This window comes from Lepidochelys kempii, chromosome 9, assembly GCF_965140265.1.
Source record: "Lepidochelys kempii isolate rLepKem1 chromosome 9, rLepKem1.hap2, whole genome shotgun sequence".
Classification (NCBI taxonomy): domain Eukaryota; kingdom Metazoa; phylum Chordata; order Testudines; family Cheloniidae; genus Lepidochelys; species Lepidochelys kempii.
The window spans coordinates 11,778,952-11,791,023 of record NC_133264.1 but is presented as its reverse complement, the minus strand read 5'-3'; the positions used below and the strand labels follow the sequence as shown (position 1 = coordinate 11,791,023).

At 44.5% G+C, this 12,072-nt stretch overlaps 1 protein-coding gene across 7 annotated transcripts in view; it reads left to right on the top strand.

Annotated features, from left to right (window-relative positions):
* PIK3CA (phosphatidylinositol-4,5-bisphosphate 3-kinase catalytic subunit alpha) overlaps window positions 1-12,072 on the top strand; it is a 78,964-nt gene that overhangs the window by 43,065 nt on the left and 23,827 nt on the right. For 6 of the 7 annotated variants that reach the window (XR_012160722.1, XM_073359312.1, XM_073359313.1 and 3 more), the window contains 3 exons: window positions 3,471-3,576; window positions 10,682-10,834; window positions 10,956-11,090. Coding sequence is in view for 6 of the 7 variants with exons in the window: in XM_073359312.1 (XP_073215413.1) it covers window positions 3,471-3,576; window positions 10,682-10,834; window positions 10,956-11,090 (394 nt within the window). In the remaining variant the exon portion in view is untranslated. The remainder of the gene's footprint in view (window positions 1-3,470; window positions 3,577-10,681; window positions 10,835-10,955; window positions 11,091-12,072) is intronic. The other variant, XM_073359317.1, reaches the window with a different exon arrangement.

Genomic DNA, 12,072 nt, shown 5'->3' with positions numbered 1-12,072 from the left:
CCTTATATTCCCCCATCTATCTGTAGCCATCTGTTTTGTCTTGTTTTATACTTAGATTACAAGCTGTTTGTGGAAGAAACTGTCCTTTTGTTCTGTTTGTACAGCACTTGGCACAGTGGGTTCTAGACCCAGGACTAAGGCTCCTAGGCGCTATGATAATACAGGTAACACAAGAATGAGGAGCCACCAAATGAAATTAATAGGCAGCAGATTTAAAACAAAAGGAAGTATTTTTTCACACAACGCGCAGTCAAGCTGCGGAACTCCTTGCCAGAGGATGTTTTGAAGGCAAAGACTATAACAGGGTTCAGAAAAGAACTAGATAAATTTATGGAGGTTAGGTCTGTCAATGGCTATTGGCCAGGATGGGCAAGGATGATGTCCCTAGCTTCTGTTTCCCAGTAGCTGGGTATGGGCGACGGGATGGATCACTTGATGATTACCTGTTCTTTTCATTCCCTTGGGGCACCTGGCATTGGCCACTGTCAGAAGACAGGATACTGGACTAAATGGACCTTTGGTCTGACCCAGTTCGACCATTCTTATGTTCTTAAATAATCAATATCGGTCTCCCTTTAAGCAGAATCCAAAGAGTAAGGTCTATGTAGGGCTAAGGAAGCACTATTGATACATTTGCAATTTTTAAGCCCTTAATGTTTGCTTTTAAAATGCTGCTTTTTAGCATTTTGTGTTAGCTTTTCAGTTCTTCCATGAGCATAGTCCATTTTTAAAGGCTGGTGCCCTCTTCCAACAGAGGAAATCTAACTAGGCAACCCAACAAAGAAAATATAATTATGCATCTTTGCTTTTGTAGGGTAATAGCCAGACATATCAGTTGATATATTCAACATGTTTTAAGAAGTCTATAACAATAATAATGACAGTACTTGGTAGTCCTGTAGAGCCAAATTTTGCTCTTTGGCACCCAAGTGTAAATTTGAAGCAACTCCATTAACTTCAGTGGAGTAACCCCAGAATTTGCAGAGAGCAGAGTTTTTAGCAGAAAGCAGATTATGTGCCCATTTATTATTATATGGAGGTTAAAAGGTGATGAAACTCCAGAAATTGCCTTCATGTGCAGTGTGTGTAATGCCGGGGAACTATTGAGATGAAAACCCCGACGGTCACTTACGGAAGACTGTGTAAAATTTCAATTCCACTGCTCTGTAAAATGGAAGAAAACTTTTCTCTTTCGTAAACTATCTTTATCTTTACAGCCTTATTTTATTAGTTACAATGCAGTAATTGAAACAGGTTGCACTCACTGTGCTTCAGGCTTCTCTATGACTTTCATTACCTAACACATATCCTGTACTAAATTCAAGTATTCTTCTCCAGTGTTAATTGTTTCCTGTGAGGTTTACTAGTGTACAATTCAACAGAACCATAATTAATTACAGCTATGTAAATATTTGGAAAGTATCCATTAGCTAGCTAAGAAATTATTCTTTCTTAGTACACTGTTGTACAGGAAGTATTGCTCTAGATCAGTGATTTTCAACCTTTTTTCATTTGCGGACCCTTAACAAATTTCAAATGGAGAGGCATAGTCTTAGACATAGTCTGCAGCCTCCCAAGGATCCACAGACCACAGGTTGAAAACCAATGCTGTAGATTGTTGGCATTTAGTAAATACAAATACCAAATTTGTAGCAAAACTTATCTTTAAGAAAAAAACACAGTATTTTATCATACCTGGGGAAAAGGAAGTGTACATCAGGGAGAAGAGAGATGAGACACTGGTTTTTACTAAATGTAAAACTGACCAGTGGTGTGTGACAGTTTTTCATTCAATTACTTCCTCTTAGGATTTATATCCTCAGAATTTAATTTTTTTTTCTTCCACTTGTCTGTGGTGGTACTTCCTCTACACCTTTCAAGGGGTTTTCTTCAGAGAGCATCTGTTTACATATTAGTAAGGCTACGTTTTAGTCATGGGTATTTTCAGTAAAAGTCACAGACAGGTCACAGGCAGTAAACGAAAATTCACGGCCTGTGACTTGTCCATGACTTTTACTAAAATACCAGTGAATAAAACTTGCGGGGGGTTGCTGCCTGGGGGCCCTGCGGGTGCTGGGGAAGGGCAGCCTGGCTGCTTGGGGGGGGGTCCGAGACCCCCCCCTGGTGTTGGGTGGGCGTAGGTGGCGGTGTACAGCTCGGGACCCCCGCTATTGTTGGGGGCGGGGGGAGGTTGGCAGGGCCGCAGGCTCCCTACCTAGCTGCATGCCTTTCCCCCCACTCCCCAGCAGCAGCAGTAGTAGCAGAAGAGTTTGGGCGTGGGAGGGGACAGGGGGTTGAGGCACGAGACGGGATGAGGTGGGCTCTGGGTGGCGTTTACCTGGGGGGCTCCCTGGAAGTGGGCAACGTCCCCCTTCTCAGCTGCTAGGCGGAGGTGTGGCCAGGCAGGTCTGCAGGCATGGCTCCCGCAGCTCCCATTGGCCGCAGTTCCTGGCCAACGGGAGCTGCGAAGCCAGTGCTCTGGGTGGAGGCAGCATGCAGAGCTGCCAAGCCAGGCCTCTGCCTAGCAGCTGAGCAAGGGGGATGTCACCGCTTCCGAGGGGCCCCCCACGTAAGCACCCCTGCCCGCTCCCAGACCCAAACTCTGCTGCTGGCAGGGGCCCGAGACTGTCTCAGCAGTGGTCAGTGCATCTGGCACAAAAGCTGCTTGAGCTGTCCCTGAGCCAGGCGCACCGGCCGCTGCAGAAGTCACGGAGGTCATAGAAAGTCACGGAATCCGTGACCTCCATGACAAACCCGCAGCCTTAAATATTAGTTACATCATGTTCTGATGTGCTTAAATTTTTTTGCTCGACTTAAGCCTACTAAAGTGCTTAAAAGTGCGTGGCTCTATATTGTAATGTAACTATAAATATGGTATTGTTTGTCTCCCAATGATCCCAATACTGAGTTTACAAGTAGAAACATGCATTTTCTACTAACTAGCTCTTGCAACTCAAACTGCGCTCTGAGAGTCAAGCCAACTTCTTTACTTTGTACGCATCTTCATGAATAGTTAAAGATTTGCAGGCCAGATTAAACCCTCAATAACAGCCATGCAAACCCATGTTGTCAGACTAGGCCTACATTGACAATTACAGTCAGGGAGTCTGCGCAAATGTTGATTGAATGTGGTAAACAATTCTGTTGATGGTGCCCAAAAAGGAATAAAAATCCATCTCACTTTCTCTGAATGACATTGGTTCTGCAGGGCTAACCAGAGTAAAAAACAGTAAGGACTTCGGTGACTAAAAGCAGTAGATGTGGATGAATACATGCAGGTAGCTGATCTGCTCAGTCAGAAAGTGCTATTTTGATGATGTTGCTTTTCTAGAGTAGAAATATGTATTTAATATCCTTGGAAGAGGAACACTCTGATTTTTCCATATCATTTTGTGTCTATTTACTAACTAAAGTGTACTGAGTTTTATTTGCTTTAACCTGGTTTTTATTTTACTTTTAAAATCCCACAGATGGAATGAATGGCTGTCATATGACATGTACATTCCTGATCTCCCACGTGCTGCTCGGCTTTGCCTTTCCATCTGCTCTGTTAAGGGTAGAAAGGGTGCTAAGGAGGTAAAATATTTAATAATTTTAATAGTTCTAACGTGTTATAAAAGAAAACTCCAGGCAGCCAAGTTTGGGAAGAACAGTTGGCCAAAACTTGAATAGAAGTTGGTCTTACCAACATCTTCTATTTTCTTGAATTTTTATTTGATTAAAATATCTAAGATGTATAGAAACTTCTCTTAACTTTATTGATTGACTACAAATTAATTTTTTTGTTACCTGATATATTTGTTGTATATTATCCATGCAGCACTAGTTGTGGTCTGTATAGTTGAACAGAAAGGGACAGGCCAAAATTTTCAAATGTGGGTGCCTAAAGTTAGGTTCCTGAAGCCATTCTTAGGCACCTAAAAAACTGTGTGTGTGAAGGTGCTGAGCACTTGCATTTCCTTTTGACCTAAATGGGAGTTGGGGTTGCTAAGCAATTAAAAAAAAATCAGCAAGCTTTACTGATGTGCCTAAAATGTGGGTTTTGGATCCTAACTTTAAGGCGAAGGTTTCTAACCATCAGAGGAGTGACGTTCTGGAACAGCCTTCCAAGGGAAGCAGTGGAGGCAAAAGACATATCTGGCTTCAAGACTAAGCTTGATAAGTTTATGGAGGGGAAAGTATGATGGGATAGCCTAATTTTGGCAATTAATTGATCTTTGACTATTAGCGGTAAATATGCACAATGGCCTGTGATGGGATGTTATAGGGGGTGGGATCTGAGTTACTACAGAGAATTCTTTCCTGGGTGTCTGGCTGGTGAGTCTTGCCCACATGCTCAGGGTTTAGCTGATCGCCATATTTGGGGTCGGGAAGGAATTTTCCTCCAGGGCAGATTGGCAGAGGCCCTGGGGGTTTTTCGCCTTTGTAGCGTGGGGCATGTGTCACTTGCTAGAGGATTATCTGCACCTTGAAGTCTTTAAACCATGATTTGAGGACTTCGATAGCTCAGACATAGGTTAGGGGTTTGTTACAAGAGTGGGTGGGTGAGATTCTGTGGCCTGCATTGTGCCAGCGGTCAGACTAGACGATCATAATGGTCCCTTCTGACCTTAAAGTCCATGATTCTGATACATCCAGGCTCAAAAACTTTGGTCGTGTGTGTGTTCTGATGTACTATCCAATTTTTATTTGTTAGTTTGTTTGTGAGTGTGTAAGACTGACTTACTTGAGGAAAAAATCCTAGCAGGTAGCTTTAACTCTTTAGATTGTGTTCTTTGAAATGATTATCCCAGCAGCTGACAAGACAGAGGTTTGAAGTCTCACAGGGAAAATATGCTACAACTTTCATAATTTGCTCTCTGCTAACCTACATATTTGTTAATCCATGCTTTCACACAGACTGTCTCTCCTCATTTGACAGTAAGGATTTAATAGCAGAGACATAGTGCTGTAATGATGTCTCATGACAAATCTTGTAATATGTTCTGTAATATATTGTATAAATTAAGTATTATCAAAAATTAAAACTAGATTTGAGAAAATGAAAAGAGTACAACTTGCAATGTAATTCTTGTCTTTTAATTATTTGCTTCTCTCTTTTTGCTAACTTAAAAAATTAATTATGGTAATACATTATTTATTCTTAATAGCAAGGTTCTACTATGCTATTTTCCTGAATCCAGCTGAAACCTGATATCCATACAATATTGCCTGAAAAAAGTATTGTGAAATATGATTCAACATGCATGCACATGACTTTCATGCGCATGTATTGTTGTTTTCTTGGTTAGAAAACTTAGAAATCAAGAAACCAAGCTAGTCAAAAATGTAGGAAAAATAGTGGCTATTAACTATACTGGCTTTCATTTTGATAAATTGTATTATTTCTGGCTTCCCATAGTGTCAATGCACTACAATACAAATAGATTCAATATGTGTAATGACCCAAAACACTATTTCCCTAAGGGTATGTCTACACTACGGAATAAGGTCGAATTTATAGAAGTCGTTATTTTAGAAATCGGTTTTATATATTCGAGTGTGTGTGTCCCCACAGAAAATGCTCTAAGTGCATTAACTTGGCGGAGTGCTTCCACAGTACCGAGGCTAGAGTCGACTTCTGGAGCGTTGCACTGTGGATAGCTATCCCCCAGTTCCCGCAGTCTCCGCTGCCCATTGGAATTCTGGGTTGAGATCCCAATGCCTGATGGGGCTAAAACATTGTCGCGGGTGGTTCTGGGTACATATCGTCAGGCCCCCCTTCCCTCCCTCCCTCCGTGAAAGCAAGGGCAGACAATCGTTTTGTGCCTTTTTTCCTGAGTTACCTGTGCAGACGCCATACCACGGCAAGCATGGAGCCCGCTCAGGTAACCGTCATCCTATGTCTCCTGGGTGCTGGCAGACGTGGTACGGCATTGCTACACAGTAGCAGCAACCCATTGCCTTCTGGCAGCAGACGGAGCAGTACGACTGGTAGCCATTCTTGTCGTGTCCGAGGTGCTCCTGGCCATGTCGGCTGGGAGCGCCTGGGCAGACATGGGCGCAGGGACTAAATTTGGAGTGACTTGACCAGGTCATTCTCTTTAGTCCTGCAGTCAGTCCTATTGAACCATCTTATGGTGAGCAGGCAGGCGATACGGATTGCTAGCAGTCATACTATACCATCTTCTGCCGGGCAGGCAAGAGATGAGGATGGCTAGCAGTCGTACTGTACCATCTTCTGCCGAGCAGCCATGAGATGTGGATGGCATGCAGTCCTCCTTCACCGTCTGCTGCCAGCCAAAGATGTAAAAGATAGATGGAGTGGATCAAAACAAGAAATAGACCAGATTTGTTTTGTATTCATTTGCTTCCCCCCCTCCCCCATCTAGGGGACTCATTCCTCTAGGTCACACTGCAGTCACTCACAGAGAAGGTGCAGCAAGGTAAATCTAGCCATGTATCAATCAGAGGCCAGGCTAACCTCCTTGTTCCAATAAGAACGATAACTTAGGTGCACCATTTCTTATTGGAACCCTCCGTGAAGTCCTGCCTGAAATACTCCTTGATGTAAAGCCACCCCCTTTGTTGATTTTAGCTCCCTGAAGCCAACCCTGTAAGCGTGTCCTCAGTCGCCCCTCCTTCCGTCAGAGCAACGTCAGACAATCGTTCCGCGCCTTTTTTCTGTGCGGACGCCATACCAAGGCAAGCATGGAGGCCACTCAGCTCACTTTGGCAATTAGGAGCACATTAAACACCACACGCATTATCCAGCAGTATATGCAGCACCAGAACCTGGCAAAGCGATACCGGGCGAGGAGGCGACGTCAACGCGATCACGTGAGTGATCAGGACATGGACACAGATTTCTCTGAAAGCATGGGCCCTGCCAATGCATGCATCATGGTGCTAATGGGGCAGGTTCATGCTGTGGAATGCCGATTCTGGGCTCGGGAAACAAGCACAGACTGGTGGGACCGCATAGTGTTGCAGGTCTGGGACGATTCCCAGTGGCTGCAAAACTTTCGCATGCGTAAGGGCACTTTCATGGAACTTTGTGACTTGCTTTCCCCTGCCCTGAGGCGCATGAATATCAAGATGAGAGCAGCCCTCACAGTTGAGAAGCGAGTGGCGATAGCCCTGTGGAAGCTTGCAACGCCAGACAGCTACCGGTCAGTTGGGAATCAATTTGGAGTGGGCAAATCTACTGTTGGGGCTACTGTGATGCAAGTTGCCCACGCAATCAAAGATCTGCTGATATCAAGGGTAGTGACCCTGGGAAATGTGCAGGTCATAGTGGATGGCTTTGCTGCAATGGGATTCCCTAACTGTGGTGGGGCCATAGATGGAACCCATATCCCTATCTTGGCACCGGAGCACCAAGCCGCCGAGTACATAAACCGCAAGGGGTACTTTTCAATAGTGCTGCAAGCTCTGGTGGATCACAAGGGACGTTTCACCAACATCAACGTGGGATGGCCGGGAAAGGTACATGACGCTCGCATCTTCAGGAACTCTGGTCTGTTTCAAAAGCTGCAGGAAGGGACTTTATTCCCAGACCAGAAAATAACTGTTGGGGATGTTGAAATGCCCATATGTATCCTTGGGGACCCAGCCTACCCCTTAATGCCATGGCTCATGAAGCCGTACACAGGCAGCCTGGACAGTAGTCAGGAGCTGTTCAACTACAGGCTGAGCAAGTGCAGAATGGTAGTAGAGTGCGCATTTGGACGTTTAAAGGCGCGCTGACACAGTTTACTGACTCGCTTAGACCTCAGCGAAACCAATATTCCCACTGTTATTACTGCTTGCTGTGTGCTCCACAATATCTGTGAGAGTAAGGGGGAGACGTTTATGGCGGGGTGGGAGGTTGAGGCAAATCGCCTGGCTGCTGGTTACGCGCAGCCAGACACCAGGGCGGTTAGAAGAGCACAGGAGGGCGTGGTACGCATCAGAGAAGCTTTGAAAACCAGTTTCATGATTGGCCAGGCTACGGTGTGAAAGTTCTGTTTGTTTCTCCTTGATGAAACCCCCCGCCCTTTGGTTCACTCTACTTCCCTGTAAGCTAGCCACCATCCCCTCCTCCCTTCGATCACCACTTGCAGAGGCAATAAAGTCATTGTTGCTTCACATTCATGCATTCTTTATTCATTCATCACACAAATAGGGGGATGACTACCAAGGTAGCCCAGGAGGGGTGGTGGAGGAGGGAAGGAAAATGCCACACAGCACTTTAAAAGTTTACAACTTTAAAATTTATTGAATGCCAGCCTTCTTTTTTTTGGGCAATCCTCTGTGGCAGAGTGGTTGGTTGGCCGGTGGCCCTCCCACCGCGTTCTTGGGCGTCTGGGTGTGGAGGCTATGGAACTTGGGGAGGAGGGCGGTTGGTTACACAGGGGCTGTAGTGGCAGTCTGTGCTCCAGCTGCCTTTGCTGCAGCTCAACCATACACTGGAGCATACTGGTTTGGTCCTCCAGCAGCCTCAGCATTGAATCCTGCCTCCTCTCATCACGCTGCCGCCACATTTGAGCTTCAGCCCTGTCTTCAGCCCGCCACTTACTCTCTTCAGCCCTCCACCTCTTCTCCCGGTCATTTTGTGCTTTCCTGCACTCTGACATTATTTGCCTCCACGCATTCGTCTGTGCTCTGTCAGTGTGGGAGGACAGCATGAGCTCGGAGAACATTTCATCGCGAGTGCGTTTTTTTTTCTTTCTAAGCTTCACTAGCCTCTGGGAAGGAGAAGATCCTGTGATCATTGAAACACATGCAGCTGGTGGAGGAAAAAAAAAGGGACAGCGGTATTTAAAAAGACACATTTTATAAAACAGTGGCTACACTCTTTCAGGGTAAACCTTGCTGTTAACATTACATACATAGCACATGTGCTTTCGTTACAAGGTCGCATTTTGCCTCCCCCCACCGCGTGGCTACCCCCTCAATCTTACCCCCTCCTGTGGCTAACAGCGGGGAACATTTCTGTTTAGACACAGGCAAACAGCCCAGCAGGAATGGCCTCCTCTGAGTGTCCCCTGAAGAAAAGCACTCTATTTCAACCAGGTGACCATGAATGATATGTCACTCTCCTGAGGATAACACAGAGAGATAAAGAACGGATGTTGTTTGAACGCCAGCAAACATACACTGCAATGCTTTGTTGTACAATGATTCCCGAGTACATGTTACTGGCCTGGAGTGGTAAAGTGTCCTACCATGAAGGACGCAATAAGGCTGCCCTCCCCAGAAACCTTTTGCAAAGGCTTTGGGAGTACATCCAGGAGAGCCACAAATGCCAGGGCAAAGTAATCCTTTCACATGCTTGCTTTTAAACCATGTATAGTATTTTAAAAGGTACACTCACCGGAGGTCCCTTCTCTGCCTGCTGGGTCCAGGAGGCAGCCTTTGGTGGGTTCGGGGGGTACTGGCTCCAGGTCCAGGGTGAGAAACAGTTCCTGACTGTCGGGAAAACCAGTTTCTCCGCTTGCTTGCTGTGAGCTATCTACAACCTCATCATCATCATCTTCTTCTTCGTCCCTAAAACCTGCTTCCGTATTGCCTCCATCTCCATTGAAGGAGTCAAACAACACGGCTGGGGTAGTGGTGGCTGAACCCCCTAAAATGGCATGCAGCTCATCATAGAAGCGGCATGTTTGGGGCTCTGACCCGGAGCGGCCGTTCGCCTCTCTGGTTTTCTGGTAGGCTTGCCTCAGCTCCTTAAGTTTCACACGGCACTGCTTCGGGTCCCTGTTATGGCCTCTGTCCTTCATGCCCTGGGAGATTTTGACAAAGGTTTTGGCATTTCGAAAACTGGAACGGAGTTCTGATAGCATGGATTCCTCTCCCCATACAGCGATGAGATCCCGTACCTCCCGTTCAGTCCATGCTGGAGCTCTTTTGCGATTCTGGGACTCCATCATGGTCACCTGTGCTGATGAGCTCTGCATGGTCACCTGCAGCTTGCCACGCTGGCCAAACAGGAAATGAGATTCAAAAGTTCGTGGTTCTTTTCCTGTCTACCTGGCCAGTGCATCTGAGTCGAGAGTGCTGTCCAGAGCTGTCACAATGGAGCACTCTGGGATAGCTCCCGGAGGCCAGTACCGTTGAATTGTGTCCACAGTACCCCAAATTCGAGCCGGCAAGGCCGATTTAAGCGCTAATCCACTTGTCAGGGTGGAGTAAGGAAATCAATTTTAAGAGCCCTTTAAGTCGAAATAAAGGGCTTCATCATGTGGACAGGTGCAGATTTACATCAATTTAATGCTGCTAAATTCGACCTAAAGTCCTAGTGTAGACCAGGGCTAAGTTAAGTATCCTCACGCCTTATTGTCAGCTGTCTAAATGGGCATCTTGATTATCACTACAGAAGTTTTTTTTCTCCTGCTGATAATAGCTCATCTTAATTAATTAGCCTCTTACAGTTTGTATGGCAACTTCCACCTTCTCTCTGTGTGATATATCTTCTTACTATATGTTCCATTCTATGCATCTGATGAAGTGGGCTGTAGCCCACAAAAGCTTATGCTGTAATAAATTTTAGTCTCTAAGGTGCCACAGGTATTCCTGTTCTTTTTATAATTGTGTGATTCCATAGTTCAGTTTTTCAAAAATCTTTTTCCTCCTCCCTTTATTTCTTGAAATCCAATATTGTACTATAACTTGATCACTCTTCACTCTCATTTATTAATGATCATTTGATCTTTTAAAGGAACACTGCCCATTGGCTTGGGGAAATATAAACATGTTTGATTATACAGACACTCTTGTATCTGGGAAAATGGCTTTGAATCTGTGGCCTGTGCCGCATGGGCTGGAAGATCTGCTAAATCCTATTGGCGTTACTGGGTCAAATCCGAATAAGGTAAATTGATGCTTATATTCTAATTTCAGCCTTAGTAACACACATCGACTTGTTTAGATTATAATGATTTCTAATTTATAATTTTGTTTCAGAACAATCATGAAAATTCTTTTTTCCTCAGGAAACTCCATGTTTAGAGCTGGAATTTGATTGGTTTAGCAGCCCTGTAAAGTTTCCAGACATGACAGTGACTGAAGAACATGCCAATTGGACTATATCTCGAGAACTAGGGTTTAACTACAGCCATGCGGGGCTGGTAAGGGGAATTTACTTTCCAGGATTAGTTACTAAAACTTTAAAAATATATGCACATTTTGAAGTGCTTTATTTGTGGGGGGAAATATTTTATATCAAAATACATGGAGCCAAATTCATTTTTGATAAACACCAGACAAAAAATGGCCAACAGGTTCTGTCTCTTGCAGTAAAACATATTGATGCTTCACTGATCAACCAAAATCTTTTAAGGGTATAACTGTGTCTTACTGTACAAACAGTTCTGGACTTTTTTCCAGCTTATATAAGCAATTTGTCTGGTTGTCTGAACGTTAAGTTGATTTTGCAAAAAATGTAACAGGGTTAGATTCTCCATCAGTGGCACTATTTCTTTTAATTTTTTGCTCCCTCTTCTCCCTCCCTCCTTCCCTCCCTCCCTCCCACAATTTCTTGTCTGTTGTATATAGGTTTTATCTTTGAAAAATCTTTCTTTTATAGTCTGTAATATGCTTGTAACTTCTTCGGCAATGCTGATATCTAAGTTTTATGTTCTAGCAAACTGCCACAAGTTAACTTTATTAGCAGTCAGAGATACTGTCTCTTGAGCTGAACCCCATGCATTCTGAGATTCGGTGGTCTTGAAATTTACCACCAAATCGATCCCTTGCTTCAAATGCTGAGCTTCCTTTTTTTTAATTAAATTACATTTTTAGCCCTGGTGATTAAATAGAAAACCTCAAAAATGTGAATGAAAACCAATTCAATGTTTTCTTCCTGAAACAATAGCTCTTAGATGTAAACTCATTCACATCAAAAGACTGTTGGCACTGAAACCTAAAAATGGTAGTTTAGGTCCAGTTTACTTCAGAATCCCATGGAGGCCGTGAGTATATGGTGTAACCTTAGAAGACTGATGCTAAGTGCTTTTCGGAACCATTCAGACAGTTTTATTTTGTAAATCTGTTTTGTTCTGGCTGGGACAAATATGAGTGGCGCTGCCATCCCAAGAGCTAGGTCGCAGT